Here is a 26,743-nt window from a genome sequence, read left to right as displayed (position 1 = left end):
TGAACCTTTTTCTAAATCAGAAATTCATTTTATGATCGGTTGATTCTATAGCGGAATATGAATGAGTTGGTCTTTAAAGCAGAAGACAAGAGCACCATGTTACATACAATTCAGTATGAAATCTTTTAGAATATCGCACCACAACTAAAATGTACTGAGTTTGGACATAGCTTCGTTTGATGCATATGTTCTGCATGCCATCCTCTGGTTCTCGCAGGCTGGGAACTTGCAGGTGTACAGCCAAAAGATGGGTAGGGAGACAATTAAAGGAAAGCTGTGTCCCTCTTTTAGTTTTATTTAAACACACAAAAAAACCACACACATGCACAAATTAGGTCTCAGTGTCGCTAAAACAAAGGTTTTTTAGCATTAGTGGACGACGCCACAAGCTGCTTCATCAAATCATCCGATCTCCGTTTCCTTCTTATAGCTGTCTTGATTTTTTCTGCCAGAAACTCCAGCATAGACTTTGTCCCCTGAGGCCTCCAGCCGTGAGTCCAGATATTGGCTCGGATACCGTTTAGGCGGATGCGCTGTGTGTTGGGGATAAGGAGCCTGGTGTCTGTGTGGAGTAAAGACAGACAGAATTGATTCCATTTCCACAGGTTCTGAGTGAAAACCAGTTATAGATGCACATTTGCAGACTGTCCTCCGGCTGACCCCATTTCCACGGGTTCTGAGTGAAAAACAGTTATAGATGCACATGTGCAGACTGTCATCCGGCTGACCCCATTTCCACAGGTTCTGAGTGAAAAACAGTTATAGATGCACATGTGCAGACTGTCCTCCGGCTGACCCCATTTCCACAGGTTCTGAGTGAAAACCAGTTATAGATGCACATGTGCAGACTGTCCTCCGGCTGACCCCATTTCCACAGGTTCTGAGTGAAAAAACAGTTATAGATGCACATGTGCAGACTGTCCTCCGGCTGACCCCATTTCCACAGGTTCTGAGTGAAAAACAGTTATAGATGCACATGTGCAGACTGTCCTCCGGCTGACCCCATTTCCACAGGTTCTGAGTGAAAAACAGTTATAGATGCACATGTGCAGACTGTCCTCCGGCTGACCCCATTTCCACAGGTTCTGAGTGAAAAACAGTTATAGATGCACATGTGCAGACTGTCCTCCGGCTCACCCCATTTCCACAGGTTCTGAGTGAAAAACAGTTATAGATGCACATGTGCAGACTGTCCTCCGGCTGACCCGATTTCCACAGGTTCTGAGTGAAAAACAGTTATAGATGCACATGTGCAGACTGTCCCCCATTTCCACAGTTTTTGTGTGAAAACTAGTGATGGATGCACATGTGCAGACTGCCCCCTGATTGACCCAATTTCCATAGGTCTTGAATGAATACCAGTAACCGATGCAACTGTGCAGACTCAAGCCCCGCCCAACAGTCCGGGTACAAGAGGAGGAGAGCACGTTCGTGCAACACATGGGGCTCGACAGCGGACGGCGGAGAGAGCAAGTGAGTATCCTCTCAATTTATTGTAGCCTGTTAAGGCCTATTAAGGCCCACAGTTGAAGTAAACGGTCACTGAAGACTAGTTGCTGAATTTACTGTAGAATTAATGTGATACATTTAGGGGCCAAGCCGGCTGGTGCTGCTGTGGTGTTACACTGGTGCTGCTGTGGTGTTAAACTGGTGCCGCTGTGGTGTTGCACAGATGCTGCTGTGGTGTTAAACTGGTGCTGCTGTGATGTTAAACTCCTGCTGCTGTGGTGTTAAACTGGTGCTGCTGTGGTGTTGCACAGATGCTGCTGTGATGTTAAACTGGTGCTGCTGTGGTGTTGCACAGATGCTGCTGTGGTGTTAAACTGGTGCTGCTGTGGTGTTAAACTGGTGCTGCTGTGATGTTAAACTGGTGCTGCTGTGGTGTTGCACAGATGCTGCTGTGGTGTTAAACTGGTGCTGCTGTGATGTTAAACTGGTGCTGCTGTGATGTTAAACTGGTGCTGCTGTGGTGTTGCACAGATGCTGCTGTGGTGTTAATCTGGTGCTGCTGTGGTGTTAAACTGGTGCTGCTGTGGTGTTAAACTGGTGCTGCTGTGGTGTTGCACAGATGCTGCTGTGGTGTTAAACTGGTGCTGCTGTGGTGTTAAACTGATGCTGCTGTGATGTTAAACTGGTGCTGCTGTGGTGTTAAACTGGTGCTGCTGTGGTGTTACACTGGTGCTGCTGTGATGTTAAACTGGTGCTGCTATGGTGTTAAACTGGTGCTGCTGTGGTGTTAAACTGGTGCTGCTGTGGTGTTAAACTGGTGCTGCTGTGGTGATAAACTGGTGCTGCTGTGATGTTAAACTGGTGCTGCTGTGGTGTTGCACAGATGCTGCTGTGGTGTTAAACTGGTGCTGCTGTGGTGTTAAACTGGTGCTGCTGTGATGTTAAACTGGTGCTGCTGTGGTGTTGCACAGATGCTGCTGTGGTGTTAAACTGGTGCTGCTGTGGTGTTAAACTGGTGCTGCTGTGGTGATAAACTGGTGCTGCTGTGATGTTAAACTGGTGCTGCTGTGGTGTTGCACAGATGCTGCTGTGGTGTTAAACTGGTGCTGCTGTGGTGTTAAACTGGTGCTGCTGTGATGTTAAACTGGTGCTGCTGTGGTGTTGCACAGATGCTGCTGTGGTGTTAAACTGGTGCTGCTGTGATGTTAAACTGGTGCTGCTGTGATGTTAAACTGGTGCTGCTGTGGTGTTGCACAGATGCTGCTGTGGTGTTAAACTGGTGCTGCTGTGGTGTTAAACTGGTGCTGCTGTGGTGTTAAACTGGTGCTGCTGTGGTGTTAAGCTGATGCTGCTGTGATGTTAAACTGGTGCTGCTGTGGTGTTAAACTGGTGCTGCTGTGGTGTTACACTGGTGCTGCTGTGATGTTAAACTGGTGCTGCTATGGTGTTAAACTGGTGCTGCTGTGGTGTTAAACTGGTGCTGATGTGGTGTTGCACATGTGCTGTTGTGGTGCACAGGAGCTGCTGTGGTGTTAAACTGGTGCTGCTGTGGTGTTACACTGGTGCTGCTGTGATGTTAAACTGGTGCTGCTGTGGTGTTAAACTGATGCTGCTGTGGTGTTACACTGGTGCTGCTGTGATGTTAAACTGGTGCTGCTGTGATGTTAAACTGGTGCTGCTGTGATGTTAAACTGGTGCTGCTGTGGTGTTAAACTGGTGCTGCTGTGATGTTAAACTGGTGCTGCTGTGGTGTTAAACTGGTGCTGCTGTGGTGTTAAACTGGTGCTGCTGTGGTGTTAAACTGGTGCTGTTGTGGTGCACAGGAGCTGCTGTGGTGTTGCATGGCTTGTTAGGCACAGTTTTTGTCTTGAACTTTGTGCTGTTTTTCCACAGATAAGAGAGTTGTCCATATTGTAAGACAGATGTAAGTAAGAATCTCACTACTGTACACTTCACTTCATGCATATGCATCTGCTAACATCTGATGAATGAATTCTTGTTTGTCTTGGGTCTGGAAGGGAAGGCCCCGACAGGCGTATTGTGTACCGCCTCCGCTGCAAAAGGGGGTTCGATTCGCTCCCCCTGCACTTAAAAAGAGTGTGCATGAAGGACAACACGGACCAGGAGCGGGCCGAGGAACTAAAGCGAGCCAAGGAATCTCAGAAACGGTGGACAAAGGTCGGTAGATGCTGGGAACTCTGGGAATTGACCTCCATCGTCCCAGATCCAAAGTCTTGCCAGTCACTGGTCGCGCTTCTGAAAGCCAAGGGGTTCTTTGTAAGCGGTGAACCGGTGAGGGAACAGCTGGGAGAAGAAGTCAGGTGGGTTATGCTTATGATGCCATTCACCTTTAAGGGGCCTCTGTGGTTGTGATGTGTAATACATTTCTCATATGCATGTCACTACAGTTCTGAGCACAAGCATCTGCTGGAGATGGCTGAACAGTGGATGGAGAAAGCTTGCCATAGGCTGCAAACGGGCGACAAGCTGTCACATCACAACATGACCATGTACCGCTACTTCTGCATGGCCACGCTGATGGTAAAATACCGGAAGTCAGCAAAGACCGTAGTGGATTTCAAGGTAAGCATGCACCTACTTTTATGTTCCCCGCAGATGTTTTCTGTTTTTCTGACACTTTTGTCTGCAGTACCTTCCCCGTTATCTGAATCCTGGTTTAAAAACAACACCCCTCCATCGCAGGTAACCGATTGGAATGACAGGCAGGTGAACGCCGGCATTGGGGTGTCGGTCAGATTCCAGACATTAGCGGACGGCGTTTTCATCACCACCGATGAGGATAGGGTAAGCTTAGTATTGTCTGTTCTTTTTTTGTTGTCAGGTAGCAGGAAACCATTTTTACAGGCAGTTGACTTTTTAAAAAAAAACTAACTCTGTTTTGTTTTGTTTCCCAACTGCAGTGGTTTAATGCTTACTTTGCACATATAAGGCCGCTCTACCTGAGGAGACAAGGTGAACCTGGGGATGACCAGGGCAGTTTTTTTCTGGGGACCACTGGACTCCCTGTGGCCAATCCCAAGTCTGGCTTGCACCGTCTCTGGAAGCAGTGAGTTTTCTTTTCCTCTCCTAAACTCTGGTGAGGCAATTTCCCGTCTTTCAATCAACAGAACTAGCAGCTTATGTAACTTTGAACACGTAATTATTAGTTCAAGAATTGTTAGAAAAGGATATATCGCTCCCACTGAATATGAACCCTATCTTAACCCGCCAATCAATCCCCCATTCCCCTACCCCCTCCTTTCCCTCTCTCTTCCATGCCACAGCTGCAAGACGCTGCGCCAGGGATCAGGCCTGTCAGATACGGTCGAGGCCGCGGGCACGTCCTCCCAAGACCAGAGGTAAACACTGCCTCTCTCAGTGCTGATGTCAGCAGGTCTCACATCTCAACTGTCTAACAGCTACATTTTCCAGTTCCATGTCCACAGAAAGGCCAGTTGACCACAGATGGGAAGCTTTCCTGATGGACTTCCCCATATCAATCGGTGCCATAGCGCCCAGCAAAGAGGACATGGTCAGCAGCGGATATGAGAACCACCGCTCTTTTTACTTCAAGTGGAGGCGCATGCAATTGGAAAAGCGTGTGCACTATGTATCCGGTAGGCACGAGCTTTGTTTTTGTATATTCACTCACTCGCTCACTCACTCACTCACTCACTCACTCACTCGCTCACTCACTCACTCGCTCGCTCACTCACTCACTCACTCGCTCGCTCACTCACTCACTCACTCGCTCACTCATCCACTTGTTTCTTCCCAGCTTCTTGCAGAAGGGAGCGGCCAACAGAAGAGAAAATCAAAGCCATTGTGGAGAAGGAGGGGTGGAAAAGCAATATCCCCTCTGCAGTAGAAATTCTAAAGGCATGGGTCTCTCTGTTAAAAACAGCCATTGAGGACCGCCAGGACATCATCAAGTCAGTGGTGGAGCAAAAGTGGAAGGGTATTGACATAAAAGATTTTGGAGAGCCCAAGGGTAAAGGTGAGGAAATATAGAAAGGCAAATGCACTATAATGACTTTGCCATGGCAGGAGAGTGACAGCTGTTTATATGATGTTGTTTTTTTTCTTTGTTCTTCTATGAAGGCATCATTGCAACCATGCCCTTCTCAAAAGGAGATGTCATCTGCGACTATCACGGACAGCTGATCTCTGAGGCAGAGGGCAAGAAGAAGATGGACGAAATGCAGGAGGGAACAATGAGCTACATTTTCTTCTTCAGAGGAAAGCTCGGCACCAAGCTCTGCATCGATGCCCAGACCTTCCCCTGCGAGTGTCATCAGGGCCAGGAAACCTTTGGACGGCGCATGAACCATTCTGGCAAGGCGTTCAATGTGAAACCCGTGGTATTCCAAATGAACTTTCCTGATGGACCAAAGGACACTATCCTGTTCTTGGCCACAAGAAACATAAAGGTAGACGAAGAGCTGACGTGGGACTACGGTGTGCGGCGAGGGTCCTTCCAAGGCGAAGGCATGGACCTCCAATGGCTAGACGACTAAAAAGACTCATATTATCAGTGACATTATTATTCAGAGTCTCCGGTTATGGTCAGTCCTCTGGTATTGTCTTCTCTTCTGTTTTTGGTGAAGTATTGGTGTATCATTGTATTTATGACAAGGAAGGGAAACTCCTGTTTAAAGTCATCAGTTCTGTTTTCCTTTCATTCAGAATCATGATTTCTAGTTATTGTTATCTCTAATGTTTTTGGTGATGTTGTTCTTGTGTATCATATTTATAATAAAAATAGCTGCTATTTATATTCATCAGTTCTAATAAGTTTTTTCATGCTTGAGCTTTGGTTAATTTTCATTTTGGTTAATTTTTTCAATGAGATTCATGCTAATTTCTTTTATGTTGGATAGTAATTATAGAACAAGCCAATAAGTTCAATATGATCTTTAAAATAATATAGCATTTATGTTCATTTGTTGAACCTTTTCTTTGGGTGTGGGCAGCACACATACTTGCAGCACTGGTGCAAATTGCCTAAGTTTTTGGGCTGAGGTCAAAGGTCATAAGTCTCTGTCTCTGACTGGGTGGCAGGCTCCAGTTTGTTGGCCTGTTGCTGTGACCTCTGAACTGATTGTTCTGCTCCTTATATAGTAATAAGCTTGAAGCCCCCTGTTCAATGCCTGGAGTTGTAAAAATGATTTCAAACATAAATATTATATTGAATTAGAAATGTTTAAGTCATCACTAATTAAATTGTGATTTGCTTATTTCAGTTCTGGTTAGTGAGCCTATGTTACTGTCTGGAAGGACATTGACTTTCCACTTTTAACTTTCACTGCACTCTGAACTTGGCTGTTCAAAAGCGCTACACAGGGCAGCATATATGAGACAAACCTGCACATCTCTGCATATATGGAGCAAACCTGCACGTATCTGCATATATGGAGCAAACCTGCACGTATCTGCTTATATGAGACAAACCTGCACATCTCTGCGTATGTGAGACAAACCTGCACATCTCTGCGTATGTGAGACAAACCTGAACATATCTGTGTATATGAGACAAACCTGAACATCTCTGCGTATATGAGAAGAACCTGCATATCTCTGCTAATGCCTTCACTTTTTTGACCTGAGGTCAAAGGTCAAGTCTCGGTCTCTGACTGGGTGGCATGCTCCAGTTCTTAGGCCTTGCCCTGCACACTCATCTAACCCTAAAGTCTGAGGGAGCTTCTCTCCACAGCTCCTGTGCCAAGGACTGTCTCTATTACGTTTCATTCGGCCACAGGCTCTCATTCGCCGCTTTCCATGACCATCTACTGCCTTCGGTTCCATAGAAATCAGGCAAAAACGTCCAAAAAGCGTGCGTAGCTCCGCCCACCAATGACGTACAGCCTCGGGGGCGTGTCCATTCAACTCGCCACCCAGCAAAATGGGGAGAAGGGTCAAAGAACCATCACTCTATATCCTGCCGTTTGGCAGATAATCAGCAAGATTGAGGATCGAGCAGTGGCAATCATGGTTATCACCCTCTTTCCCCTATGTCAGCCCTGCTCTAGCCCTGCCCCAGCCCCAGCCCCAGCCCCAGCCCCAGCCCCAGCCAGCCCCAGCACTCTGGCACCCTCCACTGGACAGCCCCTGCACTGCACTCTGAACTCCGCTGTTCAAAAGCGCTACACAGGGCAGCATATATGAGACAAACCTGCACATCTCTGCATATATGGAGCAAACCTGCACGTATCTGCATATATGGAGCAAACCTGCACGTATCTGCTTATATGAGACAAACCTGCACATCTCTGCGTATGTGAGACAAACCTGCACATCTCTGCGTATGTGAGACAAACCTGAACATATCTGTGTATATGAGACAAACCTGAACATCTCTGCGTATATGAGAAGAACCTGCATATCTCTGCTAATGCCTTCACTTTTTTGACCTGAGGTCAAAGGTCAAGTCTCGGTCTCTGACTGGGTGGCATGCTCCAGTTCTTAGGCCTTGCCCTGCACACTCATCTAACCCTAAAGTCTGAGGGAGCTTCTCTCCACAGCTCCTGTGCCAAGGACTGTCTCTATTACGTTTCATTCGGCCACAGGCTCTCATTCGCCGCTTTCCATGACCATCTACTGCCTTCGGTTCCATAGAAATCAGGCAAAAACGTCCAAAAAGCGTGCGTAGCTCCGCCCACCAATGACGTACAGCCTCGGGGGCGTGTCCATTCAACTCGCCACCCAGCAAAATGGGGAGAAGGGTCAAAGAACCATCACTCTATATCCTGCCGTTTGGCAGATAATCAGCAAGATTGAGGATCGAGCAGTGGCAATCGTGGTTATCACCCTCTTTCCCCTATGTCAGCCCTGCTCTAGCCCTGCCCCAGCCCCAGCCCCAGCCCCAGCCAGCCCCAGCACTCTGGCACCCTCCACTGGACAGCCCCTGCACTGCACTCTGAACTCGGCTGTTCAAAAGCGCTACACAGGGCAGCATATATGAGACAAACCTGCACATCTCTGCATATATGGAGCAAACCTGCACGTATCTGCGTATATGGAGCAAACCTGCACGTATCTGCTTATATGAGACAAACCTGCACATCTCTGCGTATGTGAGACAAACCTCCATGTATCTGCATATATGGAGCAAACCTACATATATCTGCATATATGGAGCAAACCTGCACATCTCTGCAAATGTGAGGCAAACCTACACATCCCTGAACATGGCTCCACTCTTTCGGCTCCAGGTCAAAGGTCACAAGTCTCTTTCTAACACTTGGTCGCAGGCTCCAGTTTGTTGGCCTGTTTCTGTGATCTCTGAACTGATTGTTCTGCTCCTTATATAGTAATAAGCTTGAAGCCCCCAGTTCAATGCCTGCGGTTGCATAAATTCTTGTAAATACAAATATTATATTATAATATATATATATAACCCTAAGCATGTTTAACCCTATTGATTTTACTTGTTCAGTCCATACATCTTAAGTTCATTTCATCATTAATATGTTAATTTGAAAAGAGTCACAATTAAAAGGGTTAAAAATAGTTGATTTTAATTTTATATTGGATTACTGTAGCAAAAAAATTGGTTTAAAAACACTGAGAAACTAAAGGATCGAACAGTGGTAATCGTGGTTATCACACTCTTTCCCTATGTCAGCCCTGCCCCAACCCTAAATGCATGGCGCCTTAAAAAACACCATCAGTGTCTTAGAGAGGGCGTTGTGAAAATAGCAATTATAATAATATTTTTTCCCATGGCTTTTTCTTGGTTTTGTCAGATAAAAAATGTTCGGAAAACTTATTTTTTGTTATTATGTGCTTTGTTCCGAAGCCAGAGTTTGCACATTCAGCCCGTTTTGACAATACCCGTCTTTGCTCTTGTTTTTATCTGGTCTTACTGTCCTCCACATCATAGGCCTTTCCTGCTATATCTTAATGTTCACTGCTACCTTGATTAGCAACAACAAATTATTGAAAAAGGAGTCATGTTTCACACAAAAAACAAGTTTTATTAAAAAAAAAAATCAAAATGAGGTGCACTTCCATTTAGCAAGAACAACAACAGTTTTAGTTTTATTAAAACACACAAAACACACATGCACACACATGCAAAAAACAGGTCTCAGTTTCGCTACAACAAGCGTTTTTTAACATTAGTGGACGACGCCACAAGCTGCTGCATCAGATCGTCCGATCGCCGTTTCCTTCTTACAGCTGTCTTGATTTTTTCTCCCAGATAGTCTGGCATAGACTTTGTCCCCCTGAGGCCTCCAGCCGGGAGTCCAGATATTGGCTCGGATGCCACGTTGGTGGATGAGCTCTGCGTTTGGGATAAGGAGCCTGGTGTCTGTGTGGAGTAAAGACAAACAGACAGACAGCGTAGTCAGCTCAGCAGCAGCCCTCCCCCCCAACAGTGAATGACAAAACATTCAAAACGGGAGGATTAGCCAGAGCAGGTGGCGACAAACTCCTCTTTACAGATGAGCCCGGCCGTGGCGAGGAGGGTCCGGGGGACGCCACTCGAGACCCCGCTGGCTTGAGCCCTGGATCTCCCTCCTGCGTTCCCTGCTGGGTCCCCGTCAGCGTCTGTCTGAGGTCAGTCACCCGGTCTTCAAGGGCCACCATGAGCCTTTGCTCTAAAGAGCGCCCTGTCAGTTCTGCCTCGGCATGCACCTGCTCGACCAATTCCTGCTTCAGGGCCTGCAAACTCTCCCGGAGCTCCTTCCCAAACTTTTCCAGATTCTCCCGGAACAAGGACACCTCAGAGGCCAAGAACCGGGCAAAAACTTCATGTTGGACCTGCATTTCGTCCAGGGGCTCCAGCTCGGTGTCATCGTCTGTGACCTGGACTCCTGCCATGCTGTCTAAACAAAAGATAGAAAATACACGTCACACTTGCTGAATTCAGAATCCTCTTTCAAAGTGCCTTTGCAGTCGGTAGCTATCACTACTCTGTGCTGTATCTGGAACCTGAAAATGTGCTACACAAATAAACTCGCCATTCCTTGCTGGCTAATATTCCCTGTCACAGTACTTGCTGACTGACAGAGTTGTGCATATTTATGTTGAAAATGTAACTTGCTTAAAAGTAAAATGTTGTCAGAGAAATACATACTGCTGAAAGTACAGAGGACTTCATTAACGTGACACGATGCACATATGCAACGCAGGCTAAAATTCAGAAGTTGACATTGTCAGCTGTGTGAATTTATGTTGAAAATGTAGCTGAGTACAAGTAAAAATTCGTCAGAGAAATAATACTTATGAAAGTACAGAGGACTTCATTAACGTGACACGATGCACATATGCAACGCAGGCTAAAATTCAGAAGTTGACATTGTCAGCTGTGTGAATTTATGTTGAAAATGTAGCTGAGTACAAGTAAAAATTCGTCAGAGAAATAATACTTATGGAAGTACAAAGCACTTCATGTAGCCTAAGACTGATGCACACATGCTACATAGGCTAAAATTCAGAAGTTGACATTGTGAGCTGTCCATATTTAAACAAACAAACATCAAAACTTCAGCTATAGTTTTAGGGAAACTTACCTATCTTAAAAGCAAATTATATGCAGAAGGGAAAAAACTTCTCAGAAGAATTGTGAAGTGCACTGACAGCAGTCAACTCTTGAAAATGCCGGCACCTGCACTGTAAAGCCCCACCCCTGAGCCTGGCCTATGTGCTTTTCCCTCTCTCTCTATCTCTCTCTCTCCCTTTCATGGATGCACATGTGCAGACTCTCCACCAAATGATTCCATTTCCACAGGTACTGAGTGAAAACCAGTTATAGATGCACATGTGCAGACTGTCCCCCAGTTCAACCTTAAATTAATCTAATCCTGTTGAATTTACATGACCAAAATAGCAAGATACTTGACCTAGGGTTATGTAAATAAATAGTTCATGTTATTAGGTTTGTTTTTGGTTTCTACTCGTAATTTGATGACTTTATTTGGAAAACAAAATTTCAGGAAGTTTTTTCCCCTCCAGAGATCAGAAACTGGAAGTAGGAGCTGTGTTATTAAAGGAGTAAGTACAATGTCACTGACTGCCTGACTGAACACTAACCCAGTCAAATTAATCTCTAAATGTAACCCAGTTGAATTTATATCATCAAAAAACAGCACACTTCACCAAGGGTTTAAGTAAATAAAAAGTTATTGTAAAGTTTTTTTCCCTCTCTGTTCCTGACAATATTCATGTTTATAAAAGCATCAGGTCATTCCTATCCTTCCTTCAACTTTTTCTTAATGGTACTTTTGCTCATCAGTGTGGTTTATGTATTGTATGGCAATGCCACCACCTGCTGGTGGAGAGAAGTTACTGCAGCATCCCATTGGCACCTGTTCACAGGGAGTCAGCCTGAGTCAGATGCATCGTGGCTTCCACCCCTCCATTCCTGCTCCATCTTTGTGAACACCATTGTTTGAAAGATACATGAATGCCATGACAGACAGATGTGACAGATACAGGCTCTGATCGGTCTTTGTCAGCTGTGCTGCGAAAGATGGGAAAAAAAGAGGGACGAGAACATACCTTCACTCGAAATACATGAGCATTTCATAAGTGGCTGGTTGCAGGACCTGTCAACATATCAACATTAACAACACAGTGATCATAGCAAAGGTAAGCTAACTGTGCTGTAATGAATGCAGGTGCACTTGATGGTTGCAGTTAGTTTGCTTCCTCAATCTGGTTTATTTTATATTAACCATGGGCATAAAAGATTAATGTTAGTGAGAGTGTGGTGATCAACATCATATATGCTTACTTAATACTATATTAAGTAGTTTGATCTGATGGTAATTCTTTGGAAACCTCTCCCTTACTGAGTAGAAAATAAATGTGGTCGGAGGAAAATCAGCCTGAACAGGTTCATGTATTTCAGATGTAGAGATGGAGGAAATTATTGACCACATTTGAGACAGCTCATTATGTTCAAGTGCAAACATGGCAATAAATTCATCATGCATATGCTGATAAATGTGTCTAATGCTAGTATTCAGTAGGCAGAATATTCAGTGGAGCATGGCACTTTATTTAATTTCTTAAAATAAACAGTCAGTGTATTCATTTCAATTCAGTAACATAATACTATTTATGAATTATGTTTACTATAGAATGAAAAATTTGCACATTTATTAATAAGGAATTACTCAGCATTTTCACCTTGGATGATTTGGTTTTAGTTTCTCTCTTGTTATAGTGTTGTAAAAGTTTATTTCAAAAGTGTTTATTTGGATTATTAATAGTACTTTTTCCACCTCTGCAAATCATAAACTGGTGCAGACAAGCAAATAACACTTTTCTTCATTTTTATTGTCTTTCTGCTAATGTGTTCATTTCTGCCTAAAGGTCTTGCACTCCCAACATCCCAACACCACTGAAGGTCTGGTCTGCAGCATGACACGACTTTTAGATCTGCTCTCTGTGTTCCAGTGTTGGTTGACTCCTGTGTACTTTTTGTGTTGTTGCTGTCTTTTCATTGTTACTTCAGTAAAATAAAAACCCCACCCATCTAATTGAAACTGTCATGCCTGTTTTGTAGCATATTTCCTATTATATTTACTATTAAACACTGGTGCTTTATGTGCAAGAGTCAAAAAGAATCAGGAGGACCTCAAATGTCATGGACTTATTTTATTATGCACAACTTAGACATGTTCCAAAACTTTTAAAAACTGGGATCAGGGTCAGATGGACTCTCCGTTGTCTGTTCCTCAATGATGTGTGCCTCTTTTTGCATCTCCTCCCGTCTGCCTCGTCGTGCAGAGTGCAGAGTGTTGGTGGGTCGAACTGATGTCAGCCTCCGATGCAAGGATGATGCCCAGTCTGGATCAGCCTGGTTATTTCATACGCTGGTTGTCCTGCAACCACAAGATTGGTTTAATTTAGAGAGCTAGTTAACACCTGATGCTTTTATTATGCTCCCATGACATTTCATGTAATATGCATCACATTGTTTATGTATATATATCACTAGGAATGGCATAAAACAATGTAAAAACAATGTACGTGTTTTTAATTTATTTTCCCAACTTATTACTATTTGAATGACATTTTGTTTTGTAATGTTCTTTTATATTTTAATGTGTACAGCTGTTTTGAGTTTTATTAAAATCATTAAATAAATAGAATGTATTATTGTTATTATAAAACTGAGCTGATTGGTCAAAGAATGATGAACTTATGACTGCAAAATATATAAAAAGTTGTTCACTGTTAACCTGCCTTACTACCATCAGCTCTCTAAAATAACAAGTGGAAATTGCACACATAAAACTCTTCTGTCATATTATGTTCACTTCTAACCTTTAGCTTTATAATAATTTGCTCTGCAGTGTTTTTATTTGGAATAAAATGGCCTATGAAACGATCTCTACAGACGCCCGCCTGTTTACAGACATGTGAAGCATAGAAACTGAATGCAGCTCCTCCATTCTGACTCTGGGGACTGAGGAAAAACCAGATCCAGATGACATGAGGGGTCTGCTGGGTTCATACCGGGTCAGAAGGTCACTCATGTTTTTTATTGTCCTGAACCATCCAGAGCTTTGTATCCCAGCATCAGAACTTCAAGTCTAACAGGCAACCAGTTTACCCTAAGACCTCAGAACTGGACTGATGTGGTCCACTTTTTTTTTCCACTTAGTGACCTTTGGTGTTCTGATAAGGTGCTAATAAATAAAATGTATTATTATTATTGCTGTTATTATTATTTTTTTCTGGTCTTAGTGAGAAGTCTAGAAGCAGAGTTGCGTATGACCTGCAGATTCCAAACACAAAGTATTCCAATCTTCAAAATGACAAGTGTTTACACCAAAAAAACAAACTGTGTGCATTGTTATCATTTTAGAATCAGTTTGCCTAAATCAATCCTGTGATAGATACTTCATCACTTATTGAATCATATCATCTATTCGGAATAGTTGTAATAAGCAGGGATGTAGAATGTTCAAATGTATTGTCTTAAAACACCTGAAAGAACAAACACATGATGCGGTGGCTTGTTTTGTCCACTAGATGGAGACTTTAGCCTGGTCAGCTGCTCACCAGAATAATGCCTGACGAATGCATGACCGCAGCAACGTGTGCATACATACATGGATGGATGGATGGATGGATGGATGGATGGATGGATGGATGGATGGATGGATGATGGATGGATGGATGGATGGATGGATGGATGATGGATGAATGGATGGATGATGGATGAATGGATGGAAGGGTGGATGGATGGATGATGGATGAATGGATGGATGATGGATGAATGGATGGAAGGGTTGATGGATGGATGGATGGATGGATGGATGCAGACATGGATGGATGGATGGATGGATGGATGGATGGATGGATGGATGGATGGATGGATGGATGGATGCAGACATGGATGGATGGATGGATGGATGGATGGATGGATGGATGCAGACATGGATGGATGGATGGATGGATGGATGGATGGATGGATGGATGGACGGGTGGATGGATGGATGCAGGCATGGATGGATGCAGGCATGGTTGGATGCAGGCATGGATGGATGGATGGATGGATGCAGGCATGGATGGATGGATGGATGGATGGATGGATGGAAGGGTGGATGGATGGATGCAGGCATGGATGGATGCAGGCATGGATGGATGCAGACATGGATGGATGGATCACATCTGCTGTCTCACAAGTGAAACAAATCAGTAGAAGTAATTTAGAAACAACCACTATGTCTATCTAAGTTAATAAAAACTGCTTTCAGAAGAAAATGAGAAAGAGAAACTTCCAAGATTATCACGTCAGCACTTAAAACATATCAAAGGTCTGGTCCACAAAGTTTCTCAGTCTGCTTTTTGTAATAATACCAAAATGACATAACAACTACTAAAACCTAAAAAACTTAGGAATAAAATGCTAAATAAGTCCAGCTGTGATGGACAATTGTAGCCCAGTTGTTAAATAACACAAGCTGATGAAAGAGAGTTTTTTCTTTATTTAATTTAATTTATTTTACTGCGCTGGCAAAATTTTATTTTCCTACTGCACTTAAAGGCATCACCCAGTTCATTGAATCCCACATGAGGTGTCACAACCGCAACAGCCAATCAGGGGCCACTTCACCCCTGCTCAGCCGTCAGCTCTAGCAATGAGGCCCTGACAGTCTTCTCCTTCCGGTCTTTTCAACTTCAACCGCGAGAGCGAGACACAGCTATCTACTGCGAGAGCACTGGAGAGGAGAAAATTTCCGTGTACAAATAAGAAAAGGGAAAAAAACACCAAATCGCCTTATCAGCCGTGAGTCTGGAGCAGAGCGACGAGGCGAATCACGTCGGTTAGCTTGTTACTGCATCTTGTGAGCTGCGGACAGCGCCAAAATCAACACGCTCAGCTTTGAAACCGGAGCAACGGTCAGGTTTTTGGAGTGGACTACAAATCCTGTGGACTGGACGAGATCCCGATGGCGAGCCAAAGGACCTTGGAAGAGAGATAAACATTAGAACACTCCCACATACATTCACTTCGAATTGTCAGACTTAAATCAGGTGCACCTGCAACAATTCATAAGGGCCCCAACGAACAACCCTCAGACAATTCTTTCCTGTGTGCACACATTTTTTATTTTTTTTCCTTTTCTCCGGGGGGGTTATTAAATTGTATGTTTTACTTGTTGGCCTGTAGGCCTAGTTCTGTAAACAATACATGAGTCACTACTCAACAGTTAACCCTGCATAAGCCATTATTGTTGCTCAAATCCTTGGCTCCGACCGAATCTAAACCTTCTGGTGCTTGTCGTTGTCCTGTTATCATACTGCTACAGTGTGATCAACATCCACACCTGTGAAATGGGCTACACAATGATAAAATGAAAAGGTCATAATTTGGTGGCAAAGCTGCATTAAACTACTCACCTTTGGCAGCTCGGAATTACTGCAAAACTGCAACGCACCACTACACATGTCCGGACAGCCCCCCCCCCCCTCCCTTTTTAACGCTGAACTGCGGGCCTGGTGCACAGACAGCATGGCGTGTGGAGCGTGGACGAGGTGGATGACAATTTGGGTATGGGCACTTTGCTTGTGTACTTAACTGTTAATATGAAGTTTGGCACCCGCATATACATAACGTAGCTTGATGTTTTGCGCGGGACAACGAGCACCCGCCTCTTATTCTCCTTTCATTGCAATTGTAGCTCCTGGCGTTAAGCTAGGCTCGTTTATAGCTACTGTAGCTGTGCCGTTTACTGCCAGTGTTTGTCTTTCTGTATGTTGGCCTCTAACAAGATAACTTCAGAAGATGTGGTAGGCCATGTTGCTAACCGCGTTCCTGAATGAAAGTGCAACTTGCAGGTTACATTTTACACAACATTTTTTTGTAACATGTCTGACGAACACGCCGTTAAGTCTGCGTTACGGGAAGCTGCAGAAAGCCCATAGACCCGTGCTAACAGGGCATGTTGTTTTTTTTCTCCTACTTATGACGATGTTTGCAGAATTGCCACAGCCATTACAGTGTTACAAATGAGGTAAATAATAACAGTCAGAAAAGTATGGGGAGAAATTGAACAAAAACATATATGAATACAAAATAACAAGTGAATACATTCAAACATATGATATTCATTGAGAACCTCAAAAGCAGATTGTGAGTTTTAAAGGCTATAAATATAAGCAGGCATGTCAGGTGCTGTCCTTCTGGCTGTGGCACAATCTGGCTCATTCTGCAGCTGCTGACTGCATTTTGTTTTGGCCAGTTAGAGAATCAAAGTCAACAACTATGGTATTTTTGAAAAGAACTCAGTTCTTATATTTTCATATTTGCTGCAGTGCAGCAGGAAGTGCGTCTCTGTCTCTACCTGCCTGTGTGGACAGAGCTGACACACCCTGTCCCCTCAGGACAGCCAGGTGTGTTCCCGTCTCTATGGACAAGCTGTGGTCACCGAGTTTGTACTTGGTTGATGTCTTCCTCAGCGTGTCATCAGTCACTGTGCTCAGGTGAATTGGTAGAGCTCAGCTCAGCCTTTCTCTCTGAGATCATCCACAACCAGGTCAGAGTGTCCTGTGGATGTGATGCGTGGTCCAAAGTACGTTTCAGCCTTGTGTGTGTTCCAGTTCATGAGAGACCAAGAAAAAAATGCTGTGTTTTCCCTGACCCGCCGTTCTTCTCAGGAATTTTATCATATTGGTTTTATGCAGATTTATTGTCAGAGCCAAAGTTTGGCAGATGTACAGTTCAATTCCAACTCTCTCTCTTTCACTCACTCTGTCTCCCTCCCTCTCTCTGTAGAGGGAAGAGAGTTGCAGGATGCCGGCTCTGAAGAGGACCCAGTCAGTTCAAGAAGAAGAAGCCTGTTATGTGCTGAGGATCAGAGACAGGAGAAACTTTGAATTTCTCCAGAGACTGCATGACCTCCTGAAGGCTGGTCAGCAGCACATGAGGGAGTGCGGCCAGCTAGAGGAGGGTGAAGGAGGAAATGATGTAAATACCCACGTTTATCTACAAAATTATTCATTCCTTCCATTAAAGAAAAAGCTACATTTTTAATAGTAAGTCAAATAACAGGACACTGAAAAAGGTCATAAAAGATAAAAATTGGCTAAATTATCATTACGTTAATAAGACATTTGTTAAAATTGAATTGAGATGAAAAAATACTAAAAAAGAAAACACACAATTCTGTCCTGGAGCAATGACAGTAGGATCATGATGAGCAGTGGGCCAGAACACCTGTGAACAGGTGTAGAAGTCTGATGGAGAGTTCCAGAAAACAGCTGATTGCAGTGATGGCCTCAAAGGATTGTTCAACTAAATATTAGTTTATAATTTCTCATACTTTTGTCAGTGTCAGCTTATTTCTGTGACAACTGGGTTTTCCTTCTTCAGTGGAAGGCTATGTGTTGTTTTGCAGACCAGTGTATATTTTGGTAACATTTGCAGAATTTAAGCTTAGAAAGACTCCTAGTCATTTTATTTTCTTTCTTCAAAGGGAACAGAGGATGGAGAGGGAAGGAGGGACCCCAAGCCACAGCTAGATGGTGGGAATGATGTGAGTTTCATACAAACACCTGCCTGTATGCAGAATATCATGGTAACATTTGCAGAATTTAAGCTTAGAAAGAGTCCTAGTCATTTTATTTTCTTTCTTCAAAGGGAACAGAGGATGGAGAGGGAAGGAGGGACCCCAAGCCACAGCTAGATGGTGGGAATGATGTGAGTTTCATACAAACACCTGCCTGTATGCAGAATATCATGGTAACATTTGCAGAATTTAAGCTTAGAAAGAGTCCTAGTCATTTTATTTTCTTTCTTCAAAGGGAACAGAGGATGGAGAGGGAAGAAGGGACCCCAAGCCACAGCTAGATGGTGGGAATGATGTGAGTTTCATACAAACACCTGCCTGTATGCAGAATATCATGGTAACATTTGCAGAAGTTGGCTCTCATTCGCCGCTTTCCATGACCATCTACTGCCTTCGGTTCCATAGAAATCAGGCAAAAACGTCCAAAAAGCGTGCGTAGCTCCGCCCACCAATGACGTACAGCCTCGGGGGCGTGTCCATTCAACTCGCCACCCAGCAAAATGGGGAGAAGGGTCAAAGAACCATCACTCTATATCCTGCCGTTTGGCAGATAATCAGCAAGATTGAGGATCGAGCAATGGCAATCGTGGTTATCACCCTCTTTCCTAACCCTAACCCTTACCCTAACCCCTAACCATATTTAGGGGGCACCCCTAACCTTGGGGGTCCAAATAGGTCAGAATCTGGAGGGGACTCTGACGGTCACCATTTCCGCTAGGGGGGTCCGGGGAAATTATCGACCACACCATTGGCTTCAGAGAGGGCCAACCTGATTTATCAATACCAAAAAATCATGAAAATCAACTAAAAAAAAAATTGCACCACCGCCACCTGCCACCAGATGGCTCTTATCCTTGACTTTCCAAATGGCCACTGAATAGATACAAATATGGACAATTCCACATTTTTCACTATTTTTCACAACATCGTTACTCCGCCCCCGTACGTCCCAGAGACGCAGGGGTTGGACAGGAGTGCGTCTTACAACGCCCCCTACAACGCTGTCCTATCACATTTTTGGTCCAGATTTCTATCTATTTCACTGCCATTCAAATAGATACAAATCTGGACTCATTCCACAATTGTATCTATATGACTGCCATTCAAATAGATACAAATCTGGGCCCCGTCCCTCTCGCCAATGCAAGTCAATGGAGAGAGGGCTCATTCCACAATTGTATCTATATGACTGCCATTCAAATAGATACAAATCTGGCCTCATTCCACAATTGTATCTATATGACTGCCATTCAAATAGATACAAATCTGGGCCCCGTCCCTCTCGCCAATGCAAGTCAATGGAGAGAGGGCTCATTCCACAATTGTATCTATATGACTGCCATTCAAATAGATACAAATGTGGGCCCCGTCCCTCTCGCCCATGCTAACTCTATGGAGAGAGGGCTCATTCCACAATTGTATCTATATGACTACCATTCAAATAGATACAAATCTGGGCTCATTCCACAATTGTATCTATATGACTGCCATTCAAATAGATACAAATCTGGGCCCCGTCCCTCTCGCCAATGCAAGTCAATGGAGAGAGGGCTCATTCCACAATTGTATCTATATGCCTGCCATTCAAATAGATACAAATCTGGACTCATTCCACAATTGTATCTATATGACTGCCATTCAAATAGATACAAATTTGGGCCACGTCCCTCTCGCCCATGCTAAGTCTATGGAGAGAGGGCTCATTCCACAATTGTATCTATATGACTGCCATTCAAATAGATACAAATCTGGACTCATTCCACAATTGTATCTAAATGACTGCGATTCAAATAGATACAAATTTGGGCCTCGTCCCTCTCGCCCATGCTAAGTCTATGGAGAGAGGGCTCATTCAACCAACATTCCACATTACAATCTAACAACAGAGAGAAAAGATGACAACATTTTTGATTGGCATAAAAAACTGCCATTTTTATTCTGCAGCAAGATAACATTGGGGCCTAGCCCGTCATTCAGCCATTACTTTCTTCACTCTTTGCCTTAGGCACAAACAACTTAAAATTCTTTAAGAATTACTTTTTTTAAACAAAAATGGCCTCACTGGGCAATAACACTGGGGCCTAGCCCCTCCTTCAGCAGTTTATTGAAACACTGTTTGGCTGACACACACATAAATCAAAATTCTATAAAAACTGTCTTTTTTTTAAACAAAAAGGGACTCAGTGAGCCATAACACTGGGGCCTAGCCCCTACGTGAACTGTTCTTTGGAACTTTTTAAAGTGCTTTTTTTTAACGAGGGGACTCTAGATCCTGTGTCTCTGGCACAACAGTTGGACTGTGGACCTTGTCAAGAGGCTGACGTTTTGGGGTCTGAGTGTTCTTCACAAGAGGGCTGAAGACCTTTGAGATCGGCCCTAAACCTGGATCAGAGTTATACCCTGACGAGCACACAGCCTGTTTTTTCTTTGGAGGGCTACTAATCCAATAGGCATGGCCAAGCAGCCGCTTGGCAGCGGGAAATCCAGCATCCATCGTGGATTTACGCTTTGCGGAGGGAGAGGGAGGAGCCGTCCGGATGAACAGGGCCTTCCGTACCCTTTTACCCATCATGCGTTGATGTATCCCAGGCAAACGTGACAGGGTTGAGTCCGAGTCGCTCAGGTCTAGACGGAGTTCTGGGGAGCTGTGGTCAGTGCTCTGGGTGAAGATGGGCAACGTGATCCGAGGAGTGCTGGCATTCTTCTTTCTGAGGTCAAAATCTTCCAGGGAGGGATTAACTGCAGGGGGGGAAAGGTCGATGACCATATCCCCCTCATCAGAAGAGATCTCACCTGGACCGCAGGTGGATGTTGCGCTTGAGCTGGAGGGGCTGCCGCCCGGCCTGGACCTGCCGCGAACCGAGATGGAGGTGGACGCGCTCGAGGGGCTGTCGTACGGCCTGGACCTGCCGCGAACCGAGATGGAGGTGGACGCGCTGGAGGGGCTGTCGTACGGCATGGACCTGCCGCGAACCGACACGGAGGTGGATGAGCTGGAGGGGCTATCCCAGGTGGAGGGGCTTCCCGCACTGGACCCGCTTTGCCGTAGTTCCTTGTCCAAGGCAGACATGCGGAGCTCCCGTGCACGGTAGGCCCTATCTCGTCGTGGCAAGGAAACGTAGAATTTTGAGGCCGTTTGCGCATCATGGCCCATTGATGATGCCTGGTTGAGGAAATGCAGAGACAATATATGAATAGGAAGTATGGAGGTGTGCAAGGAAGGAAGGAAGGAAGGAAGGAAGGAAGGTGCCTCACCTGAGTTGCTATACTTCTTCTGATCAAAGTAAAGTTGACAGGACCAGAGCAGCCCGCACCTCGCCAGGCAGATGCAAGCATCAAATTTGGCTTGTGTATCATGCCACCAAGGACGGTGTGAAACACAAATGGAGATTTGGGCCCGTCTGGGCAGCAAACACCCCCAGCCAGCAACTTCATCCAGTTGTATTCCTCGGCCACCAGTGCAATGGAAGCAAGACCGAATGTCTTGGCTGTTTTGTGCTCTTCAATCTACAGGGGAAAAAACACAACTTCCACATTTGCATCTATTCCACAGTAACTTCCACATCTGTATCTATTTAGATATAAATTCCAGATTCATATCTATTTACATGCAACTTCCAGATTCCTATCTATTTACATGTAACTTCCACATTCGTATCTATTTACATGTAAATTCCAGATTCCTATCTATTTAATAGTAACTTCCACATTTATATCTATTTACATGTTAATTCCAGATTCCTATCTATTTACATGTAAATTCCAGATTCCTATCTATTTACATGTAAATTCCACATTCATATCTATATACATGCAACTTCCAGATTCCTGTCTATTTACATGTAAATTCCACATTCATATCTATATACATGCAACTTCCAGATTCCTATCTATTTACATGCAACTTCCAGATTTCTATCTATTTACATGTAACGTCCAGATTCCTATCTATTTACATGTAAATTCCACATTCATATCTATATACATGCAACTTCCAGATTCCTATCTATTTACATGTAAATTCCACATTCATATCTATATACATGTAAATTCCAGATTCCTATCTATTTACATGTAAATTCCAGATTCCTATCTATTTACTTGTAAATTCCAGATTCCTATCTATTTACATGTAAATTCCACATTCATATCTATATACATGCAACCTCCAGATTCCTATCTATTTACATGTAAATTCCACATTCATATCTATATACATGTAAATTCCAGATTCCTATCTATTTACATGTAAATTCCACATTCATATCTATATACATGTAAATTCCAGATTCCTATCTATTTACATGTAAATTCCACATTCATATCTATATACATGCAACTTCCACATTTGTATCTATTTACATGTAAATTCCAGATTCCTATCTATTTACATGTAAATTCCACATTCATATCTATATACATGCAACTTCCACATTTGTATCTATTTACATGTAAATTACAGATTCCTATCTATTTACATGTAAATTCCAGATTCAGATCTATTTACATGTAAATTCCAGATTCAGATCGATTTAACAGTAACTTCCACATTCGTATCTACTCATAACTACCAATCAGTTAACCATGTTGACATATAAATTTACAAATACCACACCTACCAGGATCTGCCATTTTTGGCCCTCCTCCCAGGAGTCTGCATTGAAGACATGCTGGACCCGCATTGAGGTAAAGATTGAGGACCTGTGTCCCGTCAGCACCGACAAATACCCCATGGCATATCCCATTAGCAGAGTATGACTGCCGTTGCTGACCGTCTCGCTCACGATGTTTTCTGGAAAAGACCAGAGCCATGTCAACTACACCAGGACCTCAGCTTCAACGTGGGTGGTGGAGGAAAGGAAGGAGCACTTACCCAACAATTCTGGGATACGGCGCTTGGCAACACTGAGGAATCTGTCTTCCTGGGAGGCTGGCACCTGACTGTCCGTCTTCTCCTTGCGCACCTTCTGCCTCCTCAGCAACACATCTCTGTTCACGTCAGCCCTGATCTTTTTCAGCTCATACATAATACGGCTGATGTCGGATGATTTCAACCGGCTCTTTTTTAGGAACGAATGCTCCACATGCCTGTACAACAATGTCGCATTTATCATCATGTTCCTGATGCTCGTTGGGGCGTAGCCTTTATTAGAGAGGTAGACTGGGTATTTCCGTAATCTGTCAATATTGGTCAGGAACCGTAGGTCCTTCAAAGCATCTCTGTCGCACGCCTTCTCGCCCAACATGTAAGTGCAAAAGACGTGGCAGTGGCGTGCGGCCGTGTTTGCATTTTCCTTGTCTTTGCGTTTGCGCCTGGCCCCGACTCTATATTGGCGAAAGTCCTCTATGGCCTTTTCGTACATGCAAGTGTCCGAAGTGCTTTTCCCAATGGGCGCGCCTTTGACAAGTGAGACCTCAGCAGCCTCTTCATCGCCAGGCGTCTGGTCGGCGGCTTCAATGACTGTCTGGCTAGCCGATGTTGAGGGCGTCGGGATGGGATCCGGGTCCGGTGGCGGGACTGGGGCAGGCGGAGGGACTGGGTCCGGCGGAGGGACTGGTTCCGGCAGCAGGACAGGGTCTGGCAGCGGCTCTAGGTCAGGCGGCCGTACTGGGTCCGGCTGCGGCTCGGGGTCGGGTGGCGGGTCTGGGTCACCTGAGGGTGACAAATCCACAGGCTGCTCATCTGTCCCAGGCCGCCTGATGCCAGAAGATTTACGGGGATGCCTCGCTGGTGACAGCTGGTCTGACGTTATCCTGGGGGTCCAATGCCTTGGATTTAAACTACGCTCCAGGACCTCCTGCTGCCTCAACACAAAGCGGTCAAGTGCCTTCTCCAACTTGGCGATGCGGGCCAGGAGTGACTGTTCAAGGGTACAGGACATCTGGCTGCAGTGGCAGGAGGACACACCAGACGAGGTGGATGAGGGTGCCGGTGAACCGCTCACAATTCCTCTGGAGGATGACTTGCGGGTCATGGAGGGGATAGGGGCTAAAGAGTAGAAAACAGAAATATGGACTTATTTTCTGCTATTCAACAGAGACTTCCAGATTCTAATCTATTCAATAGTAATTCCAACAATCTGATCTATTTAACAGTAACTTCCACATTTATATCTATTTTACAGTAACTTCCACATTTGCATCTATTTACATGTATATTCCAGATTCAGATCTATTTAATAGTAACTTCCACATTTGGATCTATTTACATGTAACTTCCAGATTCATATCTATATACATGCAACTTCCAGATTCCTATCTATTTACATGTAAATTCCAGATTCATATCTATATACATGCAACTTCCACATTCCTATCTATTTACATGTAACTTCCACATTCGTATCTATTTACATGTAAATTCCAGATTCCTATCTATTTAATAGTAACTTCCACATTTATATCTATTTACATGTAAATTCCAGATTCCTATCTATTTACATGTAAATTCCACATTCATATCTATATACATGCAACTTCCAGATTCCTATCTATTTACATGCAACTTCCAGATTCCTATCTATTAACATGCAACTTCCACATTTGTATCTATTAACATGTAAATTCCAGATTCCTATCTATTAACATGTAAATTCCAGATTTGTATCTATTTACATGTAAATCCCAGATTCCTATCTATTTACATGTAAATTCCACATTTGTATCTATTAACATGTAACTTCCACATTCGTATCTATTACCATGTAAATTGAAGATTCATATCTACATACATGCAACTTCCACATTCCTATCTATTAACATGTAAATTCCAGATTCATATCTATATACATGCAATTTCAAGATTCCTATCTATTTACATGTAAATTCCAGATTCCTCTCTATTTACACTTAAATTCCACATTCATATCTATATACATGCAACTTCCAGATTCCTATCTATTTACATGTAAATTCCAGATTCCTATCTATAAACATGTAAATTCCACATTCGTATGTATTTACATGTAAATTCCAGAATCATATCTATTTACATGCAACTTCCAGATTCCTATCTATTTACATGTAACGTCCAGATTCCTATCTATTAACATGTAACTTCCACATTCGTATCTATTAACATGTAAATTCCAGATTCATATCTATTTACATGTAAATTCCAGATTCCTATCTATTAACATGTAAATTCCAGATTCCTATCTATTTACATGTAAATTCCAGATTCCTATCTATTAACATGTAAATTCCACATTCGTATCCATTAACATGTAAATTCCAGATTCCTATCTATTAACATGGAAATTCCACATTCGTATCTATTTACATGTAAATTCCAGATTCCTATCTATATACATGCAACTTCCAGATTTGTATCTATTTACATGTAAATTCCAGATTCCTATCTATTAACATGTAACTTCCACATTCGTATCTATTAACATGTAACTTCCACATTCGTATCTATTAACATGTAACTTCCACATTCGTATCTATTAACATGTAACTTCCACATTCGTATCTATTAACATGTAAATTCCAGATTCATATCTATTTACATGTAAATTCCAGATTCCTATCTATTTACATATAACCCTTGTGCTCTCTTCGCTCATTTCAATGTATACCACAGGCTTTTGGTCTATCTCATACTTTATTTGGTTTGATTTTCTTTCTTTTTTCTTTTTCTTTTTCTTGCCTTTGGGATCGTGGTAGCTCTCTGACCTCCTTTTTTTTTTTTTTTTTTTTTTTTTTTTTTTTTTTTTTTTTTTGGAGTTCATCCCTGTTTTATTTTTTTTCTGTACTTTTATTTATTTATTTATTTATTTTTTTGTTTTTTGCTGTCAGTCAGGAAACCCAAAAGAACACAAGGACCATGATTTTGTTGCAATGATTTATTGTGTTTCTCTTTTCTTTTTATTTTTTTTACATTTATTTTTTTTTTCTCTGGTCTCCCGGTACGATCGCTCCCGCTGAAGTTTCCGCATCTGCGCTACAGCAAGACGGACAGTACATGACCGCTCGGGTTCTGCACACATATCTCTTACACGCGTAGCACACATTTACCGTTTTACAATCTTTTTTCCAGGGACATATCTGACATCGTTTCCTTTTGCTTTTTTGTTTTTTGTTTGCCGCTGGCAACGCTGTGGCGGGGGACGTGTTTGCATCATCATCGGCGGAGACAGCGGCGTCCTCCTCCTCCTCCTGCTCCTGCTCCTCCTGCTCCTCCTGCTCCTCCTCGACGTGAACAACGTTGGCATCTGAGCACAACGATGAGGATGTTGTAGTAGGTGCGATGT

At 43.5% G+C, this 26,743-nt stretch overlaps 2 protein-coding genes across 3 annotated transcripts in view; both read right to left on the bottom strand.

Moving 5' to 3' along the window:
- On the bottom strand, positions 1 to 21,642 carry LOC121635205 (putative protein TPRXL). Of its 2 annotated transcripts, XM_041978294.1 has the most exons (3): positions 20,719 to 21,642; positions 4,324 to 4,337; positions 1 to 11 (listed from the first exon to the last, which is right to left on the bottom strand). In XM_041978294.1, exon 1 carries the CDS (start codon positions 21,637 to 21,639, stop codon positions 20,737 to 20,739), a length of 903 nt encoding a protein of 300 aa, XP_041834228.1. In that variant the 5' UTR covers positions 21,640 to 21,642; the 3' UTR covers positions 1 to 11; positions 4,324 to 4,337; positions 20,719 to 20,736. The 2 variants fall into 2 exon arrangements, 1 of the variants encoding a protein (XP_041834228.1); XR_006009358.1 differs by lacking the exons at positions 1 to 11; positions 4,324 to 4,337 and adding an exon at positions 20,434 to 20,521 and having other exon boundaries at positions 20,640 to 21,642.
- Positions 21,643 to 21,748: 106 nt separating this feature from the next.
- The window catches only part of LOC121635921, a 5,626-nt gene continuing 631 nt past the window's right edge, over positions 21,749 to 26,743 (bottom strand). The window contains exons 3-6 of the mRNA XM_041979337.1: positions 23,359 to 24,474; positions 23,105 to 23,277; positions 21,800 to 21,992; positions 21,749 to 21,756 (exon numbers count right to left, since the gene is read on the bottom strand). Of these exons, the coding sequence (XP_041835271.1) occupies positions 21,749 to 21,756; positions 21,800 to 21,992; positions 23,105 to 23,277; positions 23,359 to 24,474 (1,490 nt within the window). The remainder of the gene's footprint in view (positions 21,757 to 21,799; positions 21,993 to 23,104; positions 23,278 to 23,358; positions 24,475 to 26,743) is intronic.

This window comes from Melanotaenia boesemani, chromosome 24 (assembly GCF_017639745.1).
Source record: "Melanotaenia boesemani isolate fMelBoe1 chromosome 24, fMelBoe1.pri, whole genome shotgun sequence".
NCBI lineage: Eukaryota > Metazoa > Chordata > Actinopteri > Atheriniformes > Melanotaeniidae > Melanotaenia > Melanotaenia boesemani.
The sequence above is the reverse complement of the archived record's forward strand: the minus strand, read 5'-3'. Positions and strand labels throughout refer to the sequence as shown.